At 34.6% G+C, this 23,338-nt stretch overlaps 3 protein-coding genes across 3 annotated transcripts; 2 read left to right on the top strand and 1 right to left on the bottom strand.

Annotated features, from left to right (window-relative positions):
* Nucleotides 1-1,672: 1,672 nt before the first annotated feature.
* On the top strand, nucleotides 1,673-4,089 carry LOC133868567 (large ribosomal subunit protein P2y-like). The gene is made up of 4 exons (XM_062305496.1): nucleotides 1,673-1,820; nucleotides 1,900-1,999; nucleotides 3,222-3,457; nucleotides 3,911-4,089. The coding sequence occupies exons 2-4, from the start codon at nucleotides 1,912-1,914 to the stop codon at nucleotides 3,935-3,937; spliced, it is 351 nt and encodes a 116-aa protein (XP_062161480.1). The 5' UTR covers nucleotides 1,673-1,820; nucleotides 1,900-1,911; the 3' UTR covers nucleotides 3,938-4,089.
* A 2,534-nt stretch (nucleotides 4,090-6,623) lies between these two features.
* Nucleotides 6,624-10,467, bottom strand: LOC133869689 (uncharacterized). Its single transcript, XM_062306757.1, has 4 exons — nucleotides 10,112-10,467; nucleotides 9,153-9,299; nucleotides 8,931-9,008; nucleotides 6,624-7,105 (listed from the first exon to the last, which is right to left on the bottom strand). Exons 1-4 carry the CDS (start codon nucleotides 10,412-10,414, stop codon nucleotides 6,878-6,880), a joined length of 756 nt encoding a protein of 251 aa, XP_062162741.1. The 5' UTR covers nucleotides 10,415-10,467; the 3' UTR covers nucleotides 6,624-6,877.
* A 1,738-nt stretch (nucleotides 10,468-12,205) lies between these two features.
* Nucleotides 12,206-22,889, top strand: LOC133869707 (uncharacterized). Its single transcript, XM_062306771.1, has 4 exons — nucleotides 12,206-12,892; nucleotides 15,019-15,159; nucleotides 22,148-22,228; nucleotides 22,556-22,889. Exons 1-4 carry the CDS (start codon nucleotides 12,284-12,286, stop codon nucleotides 22,664-22,666), a joined length of 942 nt encoding a protein of 313 aa, XP_062162755.1. The 5' UTR covers nucleotides 12,206-12,283; the 3' UTR covers nucleotides 22,667-22,889.
* The last annotated feature ends 449 nt before the right edge of the window (nucleotides 22,890-23,338 follow it).

Here is a 23,338-nt window from a genome sequence, read left to right as displayed (position 1 = left end):
AGGCATAGTGGCAAAACTGGGGTACAAATTAACTATTCATGCTCGGAAAAACCTTCTGAGACTCTTGATCTCATTAAATCTAGTAAAAAAATTGAAAATTTATCACAAATATGATCAAAATTAACCCACCCATTTTGCCATTTTGGAAGAAAATGAGGTTACTTACATATATGATACAGGTTATAACGTAACACCCATTGAGTCATAAGCTAATTCTATTACGGTTGCATGCCCAAGTACTTACGTTAATGGTCTAAATTAAACAGCTAATTCTATTCTGATATTTATGTATACGATCAATATTCTGCTAATTAATTAATTAAACAAACTCCTCAACAAGTTTTCGAAGTCAAACTTCCCTTTGCTACCATTTTTTATTTATTTATTTTTTTAAAATTTTAATTACCGATTTTGATAATTGGATACCAAGTACCAGTTAACCGGCTATCAGAGCCAATTGGAGATTTTGGCTAACCGGCTACTCCTGTTATGGTTACTGGTTTTAGTCAATAACAGGCAACTGTAACCGAGTTTTCACCTCTAACTAAAAGAGTAGAAGTGCGGACGTTGTTACGTGACTGGAACTGCGAACGAGTAAGTGGCCTTTGAACGGGCAAGGCCGCTACATGATTAGTTTTTTTGAGCTTACGTTGATAATTAAAGAATAATATTTAAATAATTGTACGATAATTCAAGAAACTTTAAACCTCTTAAAATAACTCGAGTTGAAACAATGAATTGTTGGTAATATTATTCATCGGTAAGTTCCTTAAATAATCTACAAGACACTATTGATAAGAATAGATCAGATAAATTACATTAGTTTTTTACTGTACATAATAATACCACTGCCTTCTTATTCTGGAATTCTATTAGGGAACATTGTTAGGAAATATATCATATTTCTCAAGACCCTAGGGATGCAAAAAAAGAAAGAGAGTGAAAGAAAGATAAATAGGTAATTACAAAAGAACACAAAAGTTGTAGTAGATTTCACTATGATGGCAAAAAAATAATACTACAGACTTTTACGGTTATACCATCCATAAACGTACGTCGATTAAATTATTCAACTCTCAAACTTTTTTATAGAAAACCTAAAAAAAACCTCTCATTGTTTCCACAATTTTCCCATACCAATTGAGTCTCGTAACAAGTTTTTAAATAGAAAATCGGAATATTCCAACGACTATGTCCGAACGTCGTCCAGGCCTATTCCTATGCCGTCCTGACTTATTCGAAAGTCTCTAGGGTTCCGTAACTTAATATCTTGTATGTTCGAACACGCCAACGCGCTGTTCAGATATGCCCAAAAAAATGCACTCTTTGAAACATTTGTCCGAATGGGCTCTGCTGCATGTCTGGACATGTTTGACTCCAAACAATTCTTTGAAATTCTTGTGCGGAATTTTTGAAAAAGCATCAACTTGACTGCGATTTGAAAAATCAGTTTTTTGCGTTTTCAAATTGTAATTTTTTAAAGGCGTAATTTCCAAACGATTTATTTTTTACGATTTAATTTAAAATTATACTTGTTAGTTTACGAAATCACAATTCCAAACCAACCCGAGAACAAAAATTAAGTACAAAAGAATTTCAAAAAATGACACCGTACAATCACCAATTAAATAGAGAAATTAATAACAAACATACAATATAAAAGGCAATTCCCTTTCCGAAGGTAAAATGAAATCCTGGAAAACTAAAAGCTGAACAAGGAGCCAAACCCTAACCCTAGCTCTATTGAATGTTGTTCTAAAAGCCGCCCCTGCTGCTCCGTTGCCCTGAATTCCAACCTCTCAGTCTCAGCAGCCCTCAAGGTACTCTCTCCCTCTGTGTGTTCTCTATCTCTCTTTTAGGGTATTGATGAAACCTAATTTAGATTGGTTGGTTTTGCAGGAAGAAGGAAAAATGAAGGTGATAGCCGCATATTTGCTGGCTGTGTTGGGAGGGAACACTAGCCCTTCAGCTGAAGATTTGAAGAATATTCTTGGATCCGGTACGCTCTCTTGGTTGCTTGATTTTTCTCATTTTTTGCTTCAAATGGGTTAAGAGGGTTGCCCTAGATTTACCACTGAGAAAAAGAATGTCTTGTAAATTATTTTTGTCTTCCTTCAAATGGGTTCATTTTTCATAGCAATTGTTACATTACTGACAGAAGAGAATTGTTTTGTTTTTTTAGTTTTTATTTTTCCCTTCAAATGGGTTCAATTTATTGCTTTGGTTGCTTCCAAAATTATTGAATCTTGCAAGGTTTTCCTACTTGGCCTAAAATATGATAACTAGGGGCCAAAAATGTTTAAAGAATTAGTGGGCTAAAAGTTGTATGGGTTGTTAGCGTCATTGTTTTCCTCGGTTTGCTTGATAACTGAACAGGGGATTTGTGACTCTTATTACAACAGAGTTTGGTTTTTGTTCTTAGAGAAGAAATGCATTGTGTTTGGTTTCTGGTAGATTTTGGTTTTTTCCTACTTGGTGTATGCTGTCTGTAGTCTAATGTCAGCTCCAGAGTTGATCTGAACTCGTAACTTAGATGAACAGTTGACAGTTAATATGTTGTAATAGTGGAGATGGATAGACGATATGCATTTTAAAGCTGACATTATGAGATACTGAGTGAATGAAATGTTCAAATATGATTGTTATGGTTAAACCTTTCGTTGGTTGAGTCAATCAATCTTGCAGTCAAGTTGACTGTATAACTTATATGACTTGTTGTTTAAAGGGTCAAACAGGAGCATCTCAGAGCATATTTTGGAGAAAGTTCTGGGTATTTGGTGTCACCTGAATGGTGCTTGGGATTAGGAGTTTTGGGCAAAAAGTAGAGGATTTTCAATCGATTTTTTGAGGGACGCTTTACTGATTTCAAGAGTATAATATGATATGTAATAGTTGGTTAGTATGTTCTCTGTTGTTAAAGGTTAATTTACTAAACTTAATATCGGAATAAATTTCCCATGCCTTTCTTGATCTTATTTTAGAGATTGGTTACTGCATATTCCAGCATTGGTTATTTGAGTAGCAAATTTAGTTCTAATTGTGAATGAACAATTTTTGGTGCTTTTATTTACCTGGTCCATTTTAGATTAAGAAGTAATCTCGTTTTATGGTTTTTGTTATCATCCTATGATTATGAATAACATTTTCTATAAATGAAAACAAAAAAAGGTTTTAGGCATTAATTATGATTATTATTGAAAAATTGTTACTTTAATCTGCAGTTGGAGCTGAAGTTGATGATGATAAGATTGAGCTGCTCTTGTGTGAAGTCAAGGGTAAAGATATAACTGAGCTTATTGCATCTGGAAGAGAGAAATTAGCATCTGTACCTTCTGGTGGTGGTGGTGGTGCTGTTGCAGTTGCCGCAACAGGTGGCAGTGGTGGTGGTGGTGGTGCTCCTGCTGCAGCCGAGTCAAAGAAAGAGGAAAAGGTGGAAGAGAAAGAGGAATCAGATGATGTAAGCATTCTGCTCTTTTATGTCATAACTTGAAGTTTGTGAACTTAAACCTTCTATAATTGACTTTCTGATCTAATTTCTTCTGGCCCTCCTTAACTCCAAGAACCTCGTTTCCATCAAATGCTCTATAAAGTATGTGTTGCTGCAATACCAAATTCAGTTGTTGATATCTTAAGTTTGGAAATGAGTCCATCCCCTCATCCCCCTTCCCTTCTCTTCTCCTCTCCTCTCTTCTTTTTCTCTCTTGTTCTTGCGCCATGGATGAATATCATGGGGATGTAGGTTATTAGGGTTGGGCCGATTAGACTAGTGAAAATGGAGAACTTCTCCTGTTCTCTCTGTATATCGAACTATTTCACATAACGGGGCAAACTTTTTTCTTTTGTAAAAAGGCTGTGTAATTTAATCTCATTTTTTCTGATGCTATTTTTTTTTTCTTTCTACTTTTTGCAGGATATGGGCTTCAGTCTCTTTGATTGAGGAATATCATTTTTATTTCAAGATATCTCCAATTGAGGACTTGGTAGGACTTTAGAGTTCTTCTTTCTAGCGGCTGTTGTTTTTTTTTTTTTTTGGAGGTTTCTCTGTTAAGACTGGGAAGTTGATAACTGTGCTAAAATTTTACAGACTAACTCTTTTTTTTTTTTTTTTTTTTTTTTTTTTTTCTGTGTTTTGAACGTTGCATGTGCATTTCATTTGGAAGCTGTTTGTCTCTACCAGGAATTAGTACTTACCATTCTCAGTCGTCCAATAAGAGTTGAGCTTGCATCTGAACAGAATTGTTAGGCTCATTGCAACTTAAGACTACAAAGATCTTGAGTAATTACTATTACTGAGAGATGCCACGCACTCAGTCATACTTTTAAGTGCACATTCTTTGATGTGTCAATGAAAATCATCAATGAGTCCATAATTCAATAATGGTTCATCCAAAATATACTGGTGGGGGCAGAGTGTGCTGGGAGTGGAAGAGTACGTAGCATTTCTGTACTATTATTGAATGGCTCATAAGGCTTTAAGCTTACCTGCTACCAAACGTCATGGAAGGTGGTAGAGGTGTCCAAGACCGTTGGGGAGTTGATGTAATTTGGTCCTGTTTGATATTCTCTTCCCCTTTTCACTTCCGCCCATATTTTCACTGGCACTTTGACAGGTCTTTGGTAGATGCTTAAAAAAATCAGCCCACTTTATCAAGATAGGACAGGCTTTTTGTTTTTGTTTTTTTTTTCCTGTTTTACCCCTGTACACAATTGTTTATACTGTATAATTTTTTTTCTTTGACGGATAGAATGGGTAAAAAAAAACATGTTTTACACATGCTCTTTTTTCTTCTTCATTTTACCTCTGTATACAACCGTGGAAATGATGATTAGGTGAAGGAGTATATTGGGTAAAATGCATGAGTGAAGCTTTTTGAAGGTTGATTTGCCCATTATGGCCGATGGACAAGTTAACTTTTTTTTAACTAAAAGCTGAATGTATCGGGGTGGAAGGAAAAAAGTGCGGATTTGATTCCAAACAGACCCTTTGATTGATAGAAACCAGATTTAAGTTTCTATTAATTTGATTTGGTTGGATTTGACACTGGTGGATGTCCTCTGATGGACAGCTTACCTGTTACCAAAGGTCAAGGAAGGTGGTGGAGGTGTCCAGGACCGTTGGGGGAGTTAATGCAATTTGTTTGATAGAAACCAGATTTAAGCATCTATTAATTTGATTTGGTTGGATTTGACACTGGTGGATGTCCTGTGATGTACTTAGAATTTTGGTTTGAATACTACTGATAATATATGCTCGTTTTGGCAATCTACTCTCCTACCCATATCTTATTTTCACTTCTTTTAAAAAAATATCAACTTCAAAACATTTTTAATTTTTATTTTATTTTATTTTTAATTTTAATTTTTTAATTTTTCTATATAAATTCTTTCAACTTTATATCACATTAATCACATTTTACTGTCACTTAAAAAAAATAAAAATAAAAAAAATTCTTCCTCCAATGCTTTTTTAGTCACTTCCTAGAGGCACTCTCCTTGATGGGATAGCAATTCCAAAAATTATACCCGAAATCCCAAACAATAATTCTTTTTGAAATTGAAGTTCTTTGCTTATCTTATTTAAATTTCAATTTAGAATTACCATTGTGTCACGTTACTTTATACACCTTGTGTCAAGACCAGAGCATAATTTATCAGGTTCAAATAGTAGACATAACTTGAAAACTGCCATTAAACTTAAAAGCAGCTTATTCTTTGTATAGTTTGTAAAATGTACAAGTAACACTTAAATCTGTATTGACTTGAAAACTACCATCAAACACAATATAAAGTAGCACATATTTTCTGCAAGTTCTATTTCCTTTGTAAATTCTGTAAAATGTACAAAACCTGCCCTTGTATGACAAATTATTTGTGCAAAATCTTCCTTTGTAAATTCTGTAAAATTATTGATGCTTGTGTATTTCATCTAACAATTGATCAATGGCCATTTACATTGGCTTAAATTATATGCAAGTTATGTGTTAGAAGTTGTTAATTCTTTAGTTTTGACTTTTGCTTGTCATTGTTCATTTGAAATAAAAGGTACACGTTTTATTTTTTAAAGTAATTAAAGGCATAATATTAGGTATGCCTAAATTATATTTTGAGCGAAATGATTTCTCAGGAAAATAATTTTAGTTGAAAATATCTTTTGGCATTTGGTTCGTATTAAAAATCAACGATGGCTGACAAATTCTGATGGCAGATTTTGGCAACCTCCAGTGGCGGTTGATGGATTTTGGCGAACTTCGGTAGGGGCGGAGAAAGAACTGCTGGAGAGAGTGTGTATGAGAAGAAGCTCAAACTCGAAAAATGGTTTACAATTTTTATAAAGAAAAACCATTTTACGGAAATTAAAGAAGGTCTTCTTGGTCAACTGAAAATATATTTTACGTCGAAACAAAAAGAGCCTAAACTATTTTGATCCTATTAATTTATTCTCTTCCTTTTTGGAAGCTTGAGTATTTTCTGGGGCATATACTTGGAACATGAACCGATAGTAGGTAAAGAAAGTTGAGACACGTTTGTGACGGAAATATATTTTCACTACTTGATTTCAATATATCATGTATGCTATATAAATAGAGTAATGCTAAGTACCACCTTTCATCATGATTGAAATGTTTATTTATTTATTTACATTTTGGTAGGATTGTAAATAAGCTTTACAAGATAAGTGTTGCTAAGATATATAGGACTCTTTGAAAATGCAAATACAAATTCAAATAATGTTGATATGCAGCAATATTCAAAATAACATTAATCTTCTGTATCTTCGTTAGTGTTGGAGATGAGATGGACTCCTTTTTTGTCTTGGAGAGTTGTGCTTCAATAGTAGGTAAGGAACTCCAAATCTTATTTCTAATTAACATGTCTATTACTTTTGTGTTTTCTTTCTTTTCTTCGCCTCCCCAGCTTCTTGAATATCATTTTTGAGCAAATTGACGACCTCCTTAAACTCTTCAAAATTCGAAACGACGACGTCCAGTACTTCGTCTTCTTGCACACTAGGTTGCCATAGAAAGTGAATTCGAATTGCCTCAAAATCCTTCCAATATTTTGAGGCTTCGTCCTCTGGGTGCTCCGACAATATGTGAAGAATAGCCTGTGACGTTTTTTTTTTTTTTAATTTTTGTTACTTATTATGGTGAAGGTAATCTTAATTCTGAGAGCAATCAACTATGAATACACTTGAATTGTTCTGAAATTGAATGTAGCCTTGGTTAACCCACACTATTGGAATCAGATTTTGAGGTTGTCTTTCTGCCGATTAGGGAAGGGCAGGAAATGTTTGAGTTTTGAATTTACTTCCCTGGTTTTTAAATCCAATTTTTAATTTTTAATTTTTAATTTTTTTAATTTTTTTAATTTTTTTAATTTTTTAATTTTTTTTTTTAAGTTTTTCACAGTTTTCATTTCACTCATTCCGTCCAAAATTGCTTGCATGCATAAACAATTTTACCACCTCTCTCCTCCATTAGAGGTAGCCATGGGGCCACATCTCTCTAATTTTATTTTATTTTATTTATTTTTAATAATAAGTTAATCCCTTTACTGAAAAAGTAAGCACATGTTATCTCAAAATATTCCTATAATAAGGTGTGAAATTTTTTATAAAAAGGTTTTGTATTTTGAAAAGTATTTTGTGTCATGAATTGTTTGTTAATGGTTTTCTAATAAGTTAATTAAGCCACATGCTATGTATGTTAATAGGGAAAAATACACATATACTCTTCAAACTATACCACTCAATTGTCAATGTACCCTCTAAACTACCAATTGTGTCAATGTACCCTCTCAAACTATCAAAAAATGTCAATGTCCTTCCTAAGACCAACAAAAAGATAAAAATGACCCTAATTTTTTTTTTTTGAATAAGACAATGTCCTTATAAATTCAAAAAAAAAAAAAAAAAAACTAAAACTAAAAAATTAAAAAAAAACCTATTGAAAAAAAATAACTAAATTAAATAAAAAAGGAAAAAAAAAATTAAAAAACGAAAAAAGAACGATTTTTTTTTTTAAATAAACGAAAAAATAATTGAAAATTATAAAAACATTTTTTTTTTAAAAAAAAAACGAAAATAAAAACCAGTTTTTTATTAAATTATTTTTTTTTAAAAAATCAAACGAAAAAATAACTGGAAATTATTTTTTAAAAATAAAATAAACAAACGATAAAAAATAGAGTTTTTAATTTTTTTAATATTTTTTTGGAATAAATTTTTGTTATTTTATATTTTTTTAATAATTTTTTTTAGTTTTTATTTTATTTATTTTTAATAATTTTATGAAGGGTATTTTTGTCATTAGGGGCACATTGAAAATTTTTGGTAGTTTATGGGGAGAAATTGACACAATTAGTAGTTTGAGGAATACATTGACAATGAAGTGGTGGTTTGAGAGAGTTATGCGTACTTTTCCTTTGTTAATATGTTGTGGTGGATTTTTTTGTTTGAAAAAAGTGTTATGATGTGATATAAAGGTGAATATTATTTTTCTGTTTTTAAGAGTGTTTTGTGTTTGAGTTGTTTGTTAATAATATATATATATATATATATATATATATATATATATATATATATTTTCTGATGAGAAGAGAAACAAAAGACATAAAACAAAAGGTAGGGTGGACAAATTACTCATTAATTGATGCATTCTTAAGCTTTCAAACATGATTAAAAATTATGTTATAGATTTATTTATTTATTTATTTTTAAAGTCATTATATATGCTTTAGATTTTGATACAAACATACGGTGACCTTGCAAACCGGCTTGCAATGGGACCGGAAGGGTGTCCAAAAATTTATATTATTATTATTATATATATACATACATGTATGATCAGTAACAGATTTATCATAAACTTAAGGTTGTTTTAGAATTTATTTTTTGTTTGGTTGGCGGCCATGGAGAAGGATATATGTACCTTGTATAGTGGACGCCGTGCATCTGAAATCTGTACATGCTCCAAGCATTTGCATTCAGAAGCCTTCCCGAAATCTCCCTGAAGATCAAAGCAAAGCTTCTTAATTTGTGTTAGACTGATCGATCAGTACATGCAAAACCTCTGTCCAAAGAGTTGTGACACAAAAAAGGAAAAGAAAAAAAAAGCAACAAAAAATATCAGAGTCTGAAGTTTGATCAACACCTTGTAGATAAGCATTTCCACAAGTAACATTTCAATCTCGTAGGCTTCATGTGCTTTCTGATCCTTACGGGCCTTTTCCAATGCTTTTTCTAGTGTTCTCACTGCCTCCTTTTCTTTTCCACTCATTTCCAGCTTTGCTACAGCACTCTTCATATATGCAAAAACACACAACAAAGCTCATAATTAAAATCTTATACCTCAAGCAAAATTCACAATTTTCTAAGAGAAAATATATAGCTTTTTGAATAATGTAATCTTGTCAATTGTTAGAGACAAATATAATTAGCCACCCAACCCAAGTGGTTGATTTGAGTAATAAGTCACTTAATTTTGGTGCCTCATATATGATAGGGGTGTACAAACGGGTGATTATTAACTACCTAATTAGGCAGTTAGAAAAAATGGCTAACTGCCTATGGCGAAGTGGTTAACGGTTTTAAAGGTAGGCAAAGTTGGTTAATAACCGTTAACAGTCTTTCCTAATATGTGATAATAATAATAATATTCAAAACGACGTTGTTTTAGTGACGTTGTTTTAGTGCGTTTGATAGAGGGTTTTCATTTTGAGTTTAATGAAATTGATCTTTATTCATTAAAATAATAATAATATTGAGCTTTGTTACATTTTGAATTCATCTAATTATTTAAAAAATGCCCAAAACCATCTAGAATATGCCTTAAAAAAAGGCTTAAGGAAGGTTTGAAACACTAAAATTGGCCCAAAAAGACCATTTCCAAAAAACGTTATGAGTTTCAATATATAACAGTTAACCGTCTAAGGTGGAGTGGTTGCGGTTACGAAAATTGAATAACTGCTTAAGGCGTTTGCGGTTAGAAGAAATAGCCGCTAACCGCAATCGCTTGTATTTAAACTGAAAAAAAAAAAGAAACTAAAATATTGACTTTCAGTAGAAATTAGACAGAAAAGTAAGCAATATGGAAGTAGAGAGACGGCAAACCCGCAGCTTCCATAAATCAGGATGCGTGGCGTTAAGTAATGAATTCAAATCATTCTCAGGTCTATCTGCTATTTGTGGATCTGCTCGGGCTTGATGATAATTAATCATTCTCTGCAACGACAGTTTGCCACCATGGAGAACCCCAATGGACATGGACCTCGACAGAACATGTTTTCTTTTTAGAGCACGACTTGCATAATCCCATGCAACATAAATGCCTCCAAAGATGATGATGGCTGCTGCAGTTGCTGCCACTGCTCCATATTCAGTATGCATGGAGAAGTTTTCGTAAAAGTTTCCCATTATATTTCAAAGCTTCTAACCGGATTTGTTCTGATCAGGAATAATAACTTTTTCTCTAAAGAAGCGGGAGTAAAATTTTCCAAGACAAATGATGGTATATATATATGATATGAGCAAGTTAAAGGAGAAGATTGAGGGCTGTGCTAATAGCTTGTCGAAGGAGATGAAAAGGTTCTGATTACAACCTTGCGAGGTGGGTAAAGAAACTTATGCACTTTCAGGAATCTTTCAGACTGTACGGAAGACGGCTAGTTCCTCTCCTACACAAGAAGCAAGAACTTTTTGCCCGTTTCTTTGGAAATTCTATGTTTTAAGCAAGCATGATTCGAAATGACAGTTGCACATTAAAGGGAGAAAAAGAACAGAAAAGGTGAAAACCTGCTAAAAAAGATATAGGAGTTACTATGTAACGAAGCCCTTGGAATTTTATGGGTATCGGCCAAAGTATCAATATATATATATATAAGAGATATATTATGATAGGGGTACTAAAAGGATCAATAAAAAAATATATCAAGATTGAGAATTTATATATAAGAAAAAAAATTAGTATGTATTCAGTATTAATAAAAGCTAGGGCTCCAAATGAAAAGAGACGATAGCGAATAGGCTCATGCTCGACTCGTTGTCGATTCATTTATTAAAATGAAAAGAGTTTGAATAAAAAATTCTCAACTTATATAAGCTCGATTAAACTCGTATAGGCTCGTATAACTTCATTTTTAACTTTGTAACGAGAACCTGTTAAGCATTTTTTTAAAAAAAAGAATATTCTTCGTAATGTAAAGATATAAGTTGAATCATTGTGATTGTAAGTCTGAATATTATCTTTGTGTGTATATGAGTGATTTTATGTGTATTTGGTGTGTGTCTATATATATATATATATATCATATGTGTGTGTGTATGTGTATATATGAATGTATATATGTACTATAGTATTGAGATTAAATTATTTAAGATAAACTATAGTATGCACAGACTCAAGTATTGCTTTAATTCAGTAGCTTAATGTGATTTGGGCATTATAAATATTTCCATTATTTTCTCTATTTCTCATGTGAGAGTACTCTCATCTTCTAAAATTAACTCTTTAAATACCTTTCATTAAAATGATCACAAACTACTAACATAAACATAGATACATAATCCAGAAAGGCTATTTAGCTGAACACCATACAATTAGAATGACGTGTCAGTAAAAATTAATTATTGATTTTTAATTTTTTCCTTACAAAGCCATTGTTGATTCAAAAGTTAATTTTTACTATCACATTATTCCTGTGACATCTCACATCGCGTGTCTGGGTATGAGAATGCATATGTGCTTATATGTATATTCGTGCACTTCTTAATATAATGCGTTTTAAAGTCATGATGACCATAAACCTATCAGAACTCCGTAGTTTCGTGTGCTTTTATGAGAGTAGTACCAGGATGAGTAATTTCTTGAGAAATCTGGTTCGAAAAAGCTAAAAGCGGACAATATTGTATTATTCTGATGAGTCGTATATAAATCGCAGTTTACACATTTCTCATACATAATTATATTTAATTTGAAAACTTTTTGACAGGACTCTTCCTCCTACATGTGTAACATGTTCTTTCTACTAAAAAAAGGCATTAAAATGATCGATTCCTTGCCAGTTAATTATTAATGAGACTTTTGCTTAAAGTAGTAAGCCGATAATCGATACCTTACTTCTAGGCAGACTATTTTTTTGGTCAGGCTGTCAGCCATGGGGAATCCAAATTATGAACAATAATATTGTTTCAAATTATGAACAATAATAAGTAGTGGTATCCTTCATGCTACAATGAGATAGCCGCCCGATCTAATTCCTGAAGGCAAGCAGAAACCGCCGCTCCATGGAATCTTCACTTTGCCTCCGCTACGGGCCTCTGCCCACTCTCCCCCTACGTATCCCTTCCCCTGTCAAGCCTACAAGGCTAACCAAGCCTCATAAAAGCTTGACCCTTTCATCTCTTCCACTTACAAACACTAACAATTCAATCTACCGCCCGCCTCAGCATGGCTCCAGTCTTGTTTGTGCCATTAATGGGTTCCCAAAACCTTCGACCAATGATGGGTGTTGGGAAATAACCCCACAATCGGAGAAAACACCATCAAAAAGCGTATGTCACCCATCCGGAAACTGTCCCAACAATAGGGATGATGGGAAGAAAATTGTGAGAGGGAGCGTAGGGGCATCACTGGCATTGGCTTGTGTTCTTGGTATCATCAGCTGCGGTTGTACGATGATGAGTCCAATAGCCATTGCAGATATTGTGAAGAATCAGAAATCTCCATCTATGATACATATTTACCCGAAGGGTGGGAGGGTCGCGCTGAAATCGTTGTTGGATATGAGTGTCTACCTCTCTTCAAGTCAGGGAAAGCATAGAATATCTATGAAATCTGTCTTGACGTCGTGGAAGAGTAAAAGGCTTTCATTCGCAGACGTTGAAACCCTTAAGGTATATTTCTCTGCTCAGTACTGCAGCTGTTTCTATATATCTATCCTGATAATAGTATGCATAGCTTTATTTCTAGGTTGTTTGAGTATGTCTATTAATGGAGTTTATATAGAAGGCAAGCTCAAGCTTGAATTATAGGCAACAATATTAGACTTCCCTCAATGTTGAAGCATTTACAAGTAGCATCTTGTAGCTTTAGCTGCTATATGAAAAGTTAACCTCCTATTGGGGGGCAGGTTGATTGGCTACGCGCGGCCACAGTGGAATAAGGCCTCAAATAGATAATTAATCTAAGTTTCTTTTTTTTTGGAAAAATTACAATTTAGCCTTCTAAACTACCGGCCGTTTTACGGATAGTACCTTGAACTGCCAATGCTTGGACTATAGCCTCCCAAACTACCAAAAGGTTTCAAAAAGGCTAAATTTGACGAAAAATGCCTATAATACCCCTGCCACGTGTCATTTTTTAATTAAAAAAATAAATTTTGAAAAAAAAAAGAACAATCTTAGTTGATTAAAATTTTATTTTAATTTTAATTTTATTTTATTTTTATCTTTTCTCAAAATAAAAGTATGAACTCATTTTTTTTTAAAAAAATTAGATTTAATCTTTTTAAAAGATCACTCTTTTTGTAAGTTGTATTTTTTTTTTTTTTAAAAAAAAAATTATTAACAGAATTTTTGTCATATCAGCGAGTCAACAAATCACCCTCTAAAACAAATTTTATTTAATAAATATTACATACTGAATCTATCGACTAATTTTAATAAAATCTTTATCCAAAATTTGCGATTCAAATTACGTTTTCATTCGATTTAATCAAGGTTTTTATAAAATAGACTAAAAGAGTTATGATTTTATATATCTAAAATAGTAGAAAAAAACTACATATTATATTTGATATATACACTAGATTATGAAAAAAATTATATCATAAGCATAAGGCATTACTTTTTTTGGATTTACTAACCGAAAAATTCATACTGATTTATAACCTTATCAATCCAACGACCTATAAACACTAATTTTTTTTTTTTTTTAAATAAAAAATAATTTTTTTGTTTTGTTTAGTTTTTAAGTTTTTTAAGTATTAAGTTTTTAAATTCAATTTTTATTATTTTTTAATTGAAAAATGACACGTGGCAGGGGTATTATAGGCATTTTTCGTCAAATTGGGCATTTTTGAAACTTTTTGGTAGTTTGGGATGCCAGAGTCCAAGCGTTGGTAGATTGGGCTATCTGTAGAATGACTGGTAATTTGAGAGGCTAAATTGTAATTTTTTCTTTTCTTTTATATTAAAAAAAAAAAAAAGGCTTCAAATACGATAAAGAGGGTTCAATGCTTCTTAATAAAGCCTAATTATGATAAAAATAAATAATTACAAAGAATTGAATTCAAGATATTGAGACTTTAGAGAGAAAGAATGAGAAAAATAGAATGGCACCCCTAGAGTAGTAACAAAACTCATAAATTTAATTTTGTGTGAACGTAAAACTGACTTGTTGAATAAGTTTATTCATTAAAATAATGTTTAAAATAATGTAAATTTCATTTTGTGCAAATTAAATTCCACATAAAAAGAATTATACGTAGTTCAACACAAAATAAGTTATCCGCTGAAACTAAATTAATCTCTCGCAATAGAGATAAATTCTACATGTTATTTGGGAAAAAAAATATATGAGCAAAAAGTGAGAAGAACAATTTTTAAACAAAAAAATATATAAATAAAATTATTTAATTAATATTTAAATAGTAAAAAAGCTCCACTTACATTTGTCACCTTATGTCTCAATTCTAAAGAAATCAATGATAACTTATATATACAATATCATATCAACATAATCAACAAACTTTGCTAATTAAGTTTGAACCAAACAAAAACAAAACTTGAGTAAGATTACTTGGTAATTTAATTAATGCACATTAAGGCCTATCTTTAATAGTGCTCATTTTAACTTTAACTCGTTGCCTGGTGGTTAATTATGTGACATTTTCAACTAGTCTTGATACCAATTGAGCTAGAGTTGAAATTACCATATTTATCAAATGGTGCACAACTTTTCTTTCTGTCTCTCTTCTTTACTATTATTATTATTATTATTTTTTTTCATAACTATATAGGAGGATGCAATGAGGCTAATGAAACATGGAAAGGGTGATGAAGCAGTGAAGCTATTGGAAAAGGCGTATAAGGATTGCAACAGGGATTCGGAGCCTGAGTTTTATGTGGAGATGGCACTTGTTGAAGTTTTCATCTGCCTGGTATGACCTAATACTTCCCCACTTTGACTCTATTGTTTATTCACGTTTCAATTAAAATAATCCACGTGTTGTTTGGTTTTTGGTTCTACATGTGTGAAGAGTGTTAATAATAGAACTTGATATTCTCTGTGTAAAAACCTTCTTCCTTGCTTACCACATAATGTGGTTTATATTGATATATATAGGAAATACAAACATAGTCCTCATAGGAGAATAACTCTACAATCGTTGCTGTCAATGTGATAGCAACCTAATAGAACACTAAGACACTATCCTAATGAAACTCTATAGCCATGATAGCTAATAGGATATACAAACGAGATAGACTTTATATACTGTCATGGTATAGAACTATAATCAAACATAAACTCTAAGTAAGACTCTTGATCAATACAAACTTGTGATGACACTAACACTTAGATAACCATAAAACGTGATAGACATCACTTAGGATTTATCTGCTTTAACATCCTCTTACAAGATCAACGGGGGAGAGCGCACGTGGAGCTTGTAACAAAAATGTTGAGATTTGGTGGAGACAACCGGTTTGGTCAACACATCAGCAAGTTGATCTTTATTGGGAATGAAGAGAACCTGAAAAGAGTTATCTGCTACACGATCATGAACAAAATGGAAATCAATTTCCACGTTCTTCGCTCTTGCATGAAAATTGGGTTTACCGAGAGATACATAGCCCCTATATCATCACACCACAGCTTCGGTGGAGAATGAAGATGAATACCAAGGTCATGAAGAAGAGCCTGAATCCATAAGTGCGCTCAGCAGCAGTGTTTGCAACAGACTTGTATTCCGCTTCAGTACTGGATCTAGAGACAGTAGGTTGTTTTCTTGAGCTCCAAGGGACAAGATTTGATAATGAATTTACGGATGCGATGGTGCCCTCGATGTTTGAGATGTTGACCCAAGAAAAACGCAGTAAGCACCGGTGGATTTGTGATCATCCGGACATTCCGCCCAATCAGCATTAGGAAAGGCCTCAAGTTGAGAGAAATTCGTTCGTGTGAGAAGTAGACCGGCCATGCGTTACAGTATGCTTGAGATACCTTAGAATTCATTTAACTGCTTGCCAATGGACCTTTGTTGGATGATGCATAAATTGGCAGACCTGGTTGACTGCAAATGCTAAATTTGGACGTGTGAGAGAGAGATACTGAGGAGAGCCCACTGTGCTATGAAACAGTGTTGGATCATCCATCGGATCACCAACAAATGCCGAAAGTGTGTGAGAGGTGGACATAGGACAAGAAATAGGTTTGGCCTCCAACATATTGGTCCATTTTAGCATATCCAGAATATAACGACGCTAGGAAAGGAGTAGTCCAGATTTCAGGTGGAGAACTTCGACACCAAGAAAATAGCTAAGATCTCCAAGTTCCTTCACAACAAATTCTAGCTTAAGTTGTTGAAGAAGTGCATCAATAGCAGAAGGAATAGAGGCTGTATTTATAATGTCATCGACATATATTAAAATAAAAATAGTAGCCGAAGGAGAGTGAAGAGTAAACAAGGATGTATCAGCCTTTGATCCAATAAAACCAAGGTCAATTAACTTGGTGCTTAGCAGGGAGAACCACGCTCTTGGGGCTTGCTTTAACCCATAAATGGCTTTATGTAGTTTGCAAATGTAGTGCAGCAGAGAAGGATGTATTAAACCAGGAGGCTGATGCATACATTCTTCAAATAGAAACCCATGAAGAAAAGCATCTTGAATATCAATTTGCTTCATAACTCATCTTGCAGAGTAAGCTATGGACATAACTATTCTGATAGTTGTAGGCTTCACAACGGGACTGAATGTTTCTCTAAAATCAAGACCAGCTTGTTGGTGGTATCCCTTGGCAACTAGGCCTGCTTTGTGTCGCTCGATAGTGTCGTCCGCTTTTCGTTTCAATTTGAAGACCATTTACATCCGACGACATTCTTGGTAGTAGTATGAGAAACAAGAGACCACATTTTATTTTGGAGGAGAGCGTTGAATTTCGTTTGCATTGTAGTCCTCCATTTTGAAATGTTGATAGCATTGGAGAAACACGTGGGTTCGGCCAAAGCACCATTTTGTATTGTGAGTAAAGCCCGGGCAATGGGATATCGAACCATCCCATCATGTAGTTGATGTGGCTTGACAATATTGTTCTGTGCTTGAGTAACCATGGGATGGGTCCTTGGATGTGTTGAATCAAGAGAGTGGTCTTGACCTACATATGACCCAGAAGTAGATGTAGAGGAGCCTGCAATTGTGTCAATTAATGGAGAAACAAGAGGGTCTAAATGCACAATAGGATCAGCCGTAGGTAAAGTGGGAAGGGAGGAGCCATGGGTTCTAGGGGAGACATGGACACGAGGCTGGAAAGACACAGAGATAGGTGTTGTTGTGGCGACTAAAGAAGGCTCAGTCTGAGTGAATGGACTGGCCGATTGAGTCGTGTCACTAGAGGTTGAGATGGCGAAATGAAAAACTAACTCGTGGAAGACAACATCATGTGACACAAAAAATTTCTTAGTTTCAAGATGAAAACACCTATACTCCTTGTGATGAGAGATGTAACCCATGAAGACACAGGCTTTTGAGCGAAATTCAAACTTATTTGTATTATATAGCTGTAGTTTTGGGAAGCACTGACACCTAAATTTTTTTAAGGAGTAGTCAGGTGGCTTACCAAAGAGTTTCTGAAATGGAGAAATATGTTTCAAACTTGGAGTGGGTAGACGATTTATAAGGTAGCAAGATGTTTGACATGTCTCATCCCAAAAATACTTAGGAACACCACTTGTAGCAAGGAGAGCGAGAGTTGTGTCAATAATGTGACGATGTTTTCTCTCGACACAGCCTTGTTGCTGATGAGTGTGAGTACAAGATAAACGGTGAATAATGCCAATTCATTGGAAAAATTTGTTGAGAGGACGGTATTCACCCCCCAATCGGTTTGGACATTTTTGATTTTAGTATTGAACAAACGTTCTACCATAATCTGAAACTTAAGAAAGACACACTGCAAAAAAAAAAAAAGCAAATTCTGGACGGTTTAAAACCGTCCAGAAATGCAAAAAAACTGTCTGGAATCAATTCCAGACGGTTTTTTATGGACGGTTTAAAACCGTCTAGGATATAGTGTCGCTAAATGAATTTCTGGACAGTTTGGACAAAACCGTCCGGAATTCTAGACGGTTTCACAAAACCATCCATAACGAATTATGGACGGTTTGGGACAAAACCGTCCAGAATTTTCTAGACGGTTTTGTCCCAAACCGTCCAGATTTGCTCCTTTTTTTTTTTTTTTTTTTTTTTCCTGCTTTCAGTTCCCGTTTTCTTTATATTAATAGAATTAATTAATTAATTATGTAATGAAAAAGTAAACAAGGCGTCAAAAGACTCAAAACAACGAATCCGGCCGATGCCTTGAGCTTGCTAGGGTTTGAGCGGGACCGCTCGATCTGCCTCTGGTGGGATACGTGCCGAGGAAGGGAGGGTAGATCCAGTCGTTGGCGTTGTTGGGGTAGGGCCAGGAGGGGCCGTCGCCGTGGATGAAGAAGACGCAGAGGTCGAACGACCTTGGAGGGGTGGGAGTTGGGGAGGGTGGAGATGCGGCGGACGGCAGGGAAGAGTGGGCTAGGGAACTGCGGCGAACGGCCGGGAAGAGTGGGCTAGGGAACTGCGGCGTGGACCGCGGGCCGTGTAGCCGGTGGATCCGGATCGAGGGACAGAGCCGTCACCATCGATCTCTCCCTCAACTCCCAATCAGGTCGATCTCACTCTCACCCTGAAATGTTACTGCAGATCCGTGAGCATCGATGATGGCCAGTTGTGAAGTTTCAGGGCAGCTGGGTTTATAATTTCTATGTACAATTTTGTTTTGGTTGTCAAATGAAGTGGATGGTTGTGATTTTGGCTGGTAACAAAATTAAACGGATGTGGTGAAGTTTGGGAGCATCATGCGGATCGATGACATGGGTGAGGAAAAAAATTTCTAGACGGTTTCATTTGAAACCGTTTGGAATTGAAATGTTATCTCTAAAAATAATATTTATAAACGGTTTGGATGAAACCGTCTATAAATTTCTAAACGGTTTCATCCAAAACCGTCTGGAATTTTATGGACGGTTTAATCAAACCGTCCATAATAAATTTTTTACAGACAGTTTTAAAAAAACCGTCTGCAAATTTTTTTTTTCTAGACGGTTTTTAAAACCGTCTAGAATAAAACCGTCCATAAATGCCTTTTTTTTTGTAGTGACATTCAAAACTTCAGATTTGTGGGAGATTGGAAACAACCAAGTAAATTTGCTAAAAGCATCAATAAATGAAACATAGTATCTATTTCCATTGATTGAAAGTACTGGGAAAGGACCCCAAACATTTGAATAAACTAACTCTAAAGCAGTACAAATTTCTGAATTGGAAACATAAAAGGGTTGTTGGTGTCCATTAGCAAGCTGACATGTCGAGCAAGGAGTAGTAGCTTTATTTACTGAAATTGGAAGACGAAAAGTAGAGAGAACATGCTGGACGATACGAAGGGCTGGATGAACCAAGCGCCCGTGCCAATTGTCCGTAGAGGTTTGCACACCAACAAGAGCGTCCTTAATTGAAGAAGAAAAAAAGGCTTGGATGTTGGAGTTGATAGAGACCGTCCTTAAGAGGACCTTGATGCAGAAGACTCCGTGTGTGGCAATTCTTAATTAGAGAATGAGTGGCATGAAATTCAAAGAAAACGTTATTATTATGTGTAAATTAACTTACAGACAATAAATTTTTGCAGATATCAGGAACAAGAAGAAGATTTTGTAATAAGAATTGTGTACAGAAAACAAAGAGAGTGGCTGATCCTGTGTGAGTTATAGACAGACTTGAACCATTGCCAACACGAATCTGATCTCCTCCAGTATACTCTTCGGAAGACATGTTGAGATTATTCATCTCATTGGTGAGGTGGTGAGTAGCTCCAGTATCGAGATACCAATTGTCATCGGTGACCAAAGTTGGTGAGGAGTAAAATGCTTGAGGATTGGTGGAAGACTCACCCTGATAGCCTTGATCAAAACGGTGATAGCATCGTAGGGCTGTGTGACCTTGTTTACCACATACCTGACAAGTGTGTCGAGGTTGAAAGGATGTGTTGTTGTTGAAGTAAGAGAGACAAACATGTCCATTTGAAGGTTGCCCACGTCCCTCGATTTCCACCTCGATAATTTTTTCCACGACCACGAAAACCTCGACCAAGGCCTTCCTGAGATCGAGAGGAAAAGTTTGCAGAGGGCTGAATGATTTCTACAATAGGAAGATGCTGTTCCAACCGTAGTTCATAGGCTAATAGTACATTTTCTCCAAGGATGGCCACAAAGCACGAGACGTAGCACACCCAACTGCGTGGGAGACTAGAGGTTCTGAAAGTGTGGAAATCAGCACACTCAGAATGAGTTGATCCTGCTGGTACCAAGTGATGTAGTCGGGATTCAAAATTGAAATTGGAGCACCATCATCAGTGATGGGATTCGGAAGAGTATGCAGTGGGGAAACAGAGGTGCCATCAACAATACCATGGCATCCTGACCACAAAGGTATGCATCAACCTGAGTTTTCTAGGAAATGAAATTGCGTTTGTTGAGCTTAACGTGCAGTGACAGATTCATGTTAGGAACCGTGAGTAGAGTAGGAGTAGGCTTCTTAGGGGTCGAATCTGTAGGGTATGAGGTCGTAGAAGATTCAGAGGATAACGACATCAAAGCAAGAAAAAAAAAAGAAAAGAGAACAACTAAAAACAAAAACCAGGAGAGATAAAAAGCTATAAGACTTTAGTTAATATAATAGCTCTGATACCATAATAGAACTTGATATTCTCTATGTAAAAAGGGATTTGATTCTTGTACAACATCAATACAACAACTGTACAACAACCCCTCACATGAGGGTAAGCCCCAGTATGTGGGACCCACCCTTATGTGAGAGATTGTTGTACAGTTGTTGTATTGGTGTTGTAAATCTAACATTTTTCATGTAAAAATCTTCTTCCTTGCTTACCACTGAACGTGGTTTATATTGATATATATATAGGAAATACAAACATAGTCCTCATAGGAGAATAACCCTACAACTGTTGCTGTCAATGTGACAGAAACCTAATAGAACACTAAGACACTATCCTAATGAAACTCTATAGCCATGATAGCTGATAGGATATACAAACAAGATAGACTTTACATACTGTCATAGTATAGTACTATAATCAAACATAAACTCTAAGTAAGACTCTTGATCAATACAAACTTGGGATGACACTAACACTTAGATAACCATAAAACCTGATAGAAATCACTTATGATTTATCTACTTTAATAATTAAAATATTAAATTTGAAATCTTCAGCTTTTGAGACAACTAATAATTTAACATGCTTGATCTACGTATCTAAAAATTAGAAACGCCAGCAAATACTTGTGAGTGTTCTTATGTATATATTAGTCAACTTCTTGATGGACCTTTATGAGTTTCGAATTCTTAAGTTGTAGGAAGTGTATATGATCGAGCCAGAGCATTCACGTTTAGTATTGTAATTTCTTTGAACAGTACTGCCTTTGAAGTCCTCATAATGACATTGTTTTGTCCAAAACAAGGTAGTATTTATGATATTTAATTACAACCTTATATCATCAAAAGTACATATCAGCATCACATGAGTCTATCACGTCTTGCATATTTGTGTTTATCATCATGCTGCATGCTGCTTCATTCTCATCATGATCTTCTCTTGGTTGTTAAGATCGATGTTTAATTCCTTGTGCTCTGTTCCAATAAAAAGAAACAAGGTGCATGGTTTCAAATCCTAGGTTATGGTCCAAAAAGAATGAAAAATTGAGAGAAAATAAGATCCATTGCTCGAGTAAACCAGATTGGACATCGCTAATTAAGCATTCTTCTAATTATCTTTAATCACTCACTGTTGATATTGGAATGTTGAGCTTAATTATACAGGGAAGATATGAAGATGCCTTGAAATGCAACTGCCTCTATCAGCGAGATGCCATTTCAGATGCTCGAGTTCCTCTTTACAAGGTATGCACATTACATAATCTTCAAGAATACTAATTTAAGAATAAAAAACAAAAATGAAAAGGAGTCGCAAAGACCCACTTTGTAGCTTGAGAGTGAATACTTCAATATTAAATCTCTTGCAAAGAACTTTCCCCACTTCCCCGGTGTTGTGTAGAAAAAAGAAATCATAGGATTTAAGTTCCAAATCAGACAAGAGTGGGACCAGAGGGTGCTCTTGACAAATACCTCGATAGTTTTGTTTCCGAGCCTCTTTCTACTATTAAGTTTCGATTGTGCTGTTTTTGATTAAATTCGCAATGTGTTCTTCTTATATTCCTACTTGTGCAGGCTATTATATACACTATGTTAGATAAGAAGTCTGCAAAGACATACTGGAAAGAATTCATAAGTGCTGTTGAAGGAGAAGGAATCCCTGACCCACGAGGCCTTCGCGATTAACTCACCTCATTTTCCATCCGCGCAAAGTCCGAAGACTGGTAGCAATGTTGGTGCATGGCAGCGATGAAAGCATTCCAGATATTTCATACAGTTTTAACAAGAATTATATGCATTTCTTTGTTTAACTATTTGATCATAATTTCTATTTCTTTTTTTTTCTTTTCAATTTCGAGTCACTCATAACTATAATGCATTGAGGAAAACTCTTTGTTAATTTAAGTAATACTTGTACAAGAAATGGTGGCCGGGCCTAATTTGCTAGTAACTTTATCAGTAATGGATCACTTGAATGGTGCTAGCAGAAGCATGTGATACCGGGCCCAATTGGAAAGTAGGAGGTGTCTCTTAATTTTCTGGGTAAAAATTTAAGAGTGGTAAGGATACTATAATTTTTTTTTAATAAATTGATGTGGTAGTTTATAACTTGTGAAAGAGAAGTGTTAGATACTATAATTCTATCTAACAAGATTGACATGTCGCTCCCAACTAACCATTGAATTGATTATTGTTAAAAAAAAAAAATGGAGAGAAAAAGAAAAAGAGAGATCTAATGGTTGAATAGGAGTGCCACGTCAATATTGTTGGACAATTGTAAAATAAAAATATGAGATATGATATATTGTCATCCAAAGACACAATTCTTGACCACGCAGTAACTTTTACTTTTACTTT

The sequence above is a fragment of the Alnus glutinosa genome, chromosome 5 (assembly GCF_958979055.1).
Source record: "Alnus glutinosa chromosome 5, dhAlnGlut1.1, whole genome shotgun sequence".
NCBI lineage: Eukaryota > Viridiplantae > Streptophyta > Magnoliopsida > Fagales > Betulaceae > Alnus > Alnus glutinosa.
The sequence above is the reverse complement of the archived record's forward strand: the minus strand, read 5'-3'. Positions and strand labels throughout refer to the sequence as shown.

Coding starts and splice junctions, on each gene's coding strand:
- LOC133868567 (XM_062305496.1), top strand. CDS start 1,912: ATGAAGGTGATAGCCGCATATTTGCTGGCTGTGTTGGGAGGGAACACT. Junction 2,000..3,221: donor GAAGAATATTCTTGGATCCG/GTACGCTCTCTT, acceptor TTTAATCTGCAG/TTGGAGCTGAAGTTGATGAT. Junction 3,458..3,910: donor AGAAAGAGGAATCAGATGAT/GTAAGCATTCTG, acceptor TACTTTTTGCAG/GATATGGGCTTCAGTCTCTT.
- LOC133869707 (XM_062306771.1), top strand. CDS start 12,284: ATGGAATCTTCACTTTGCCTCCGCTACGGGCCTCTGCCCACTCTCCCC. Junction 15,160..22,147: donor TTGAAGTTTTCATCTGCCTG/GTATGACCTAAT, acceptor TTAATTATACAG/GGAAGATATGAAGATGCCTT. Junction 22,229..22,555: donor CTCGAGTTCCTCTTTACAAG/GTATGCACATTA, acceptor CTACTTGTGCAG/GCTATTATATACACTATGTT.
- LOC133869689 (XM_062306757.1), bottom strand. CDS start 10,414: ATGGGAAACTTTTACGAAAACTTCTCCATGCATACTGAATATGGAGCA. Junction 9,300..10,111: donor CTGATTTATGGAAGCTGCGG/GTTTGCCGTCTC, acceptor GCATATATGAAG/AGTGCTGTAGCAAAGCTGGA. Junction 9,009..9,152: donor TGGAAATGCTTATCTACAAG/GTGTTGATCAAA, acceptor TTTGATCTTCAG/GGAGATTTCGGGAAGGCTTC.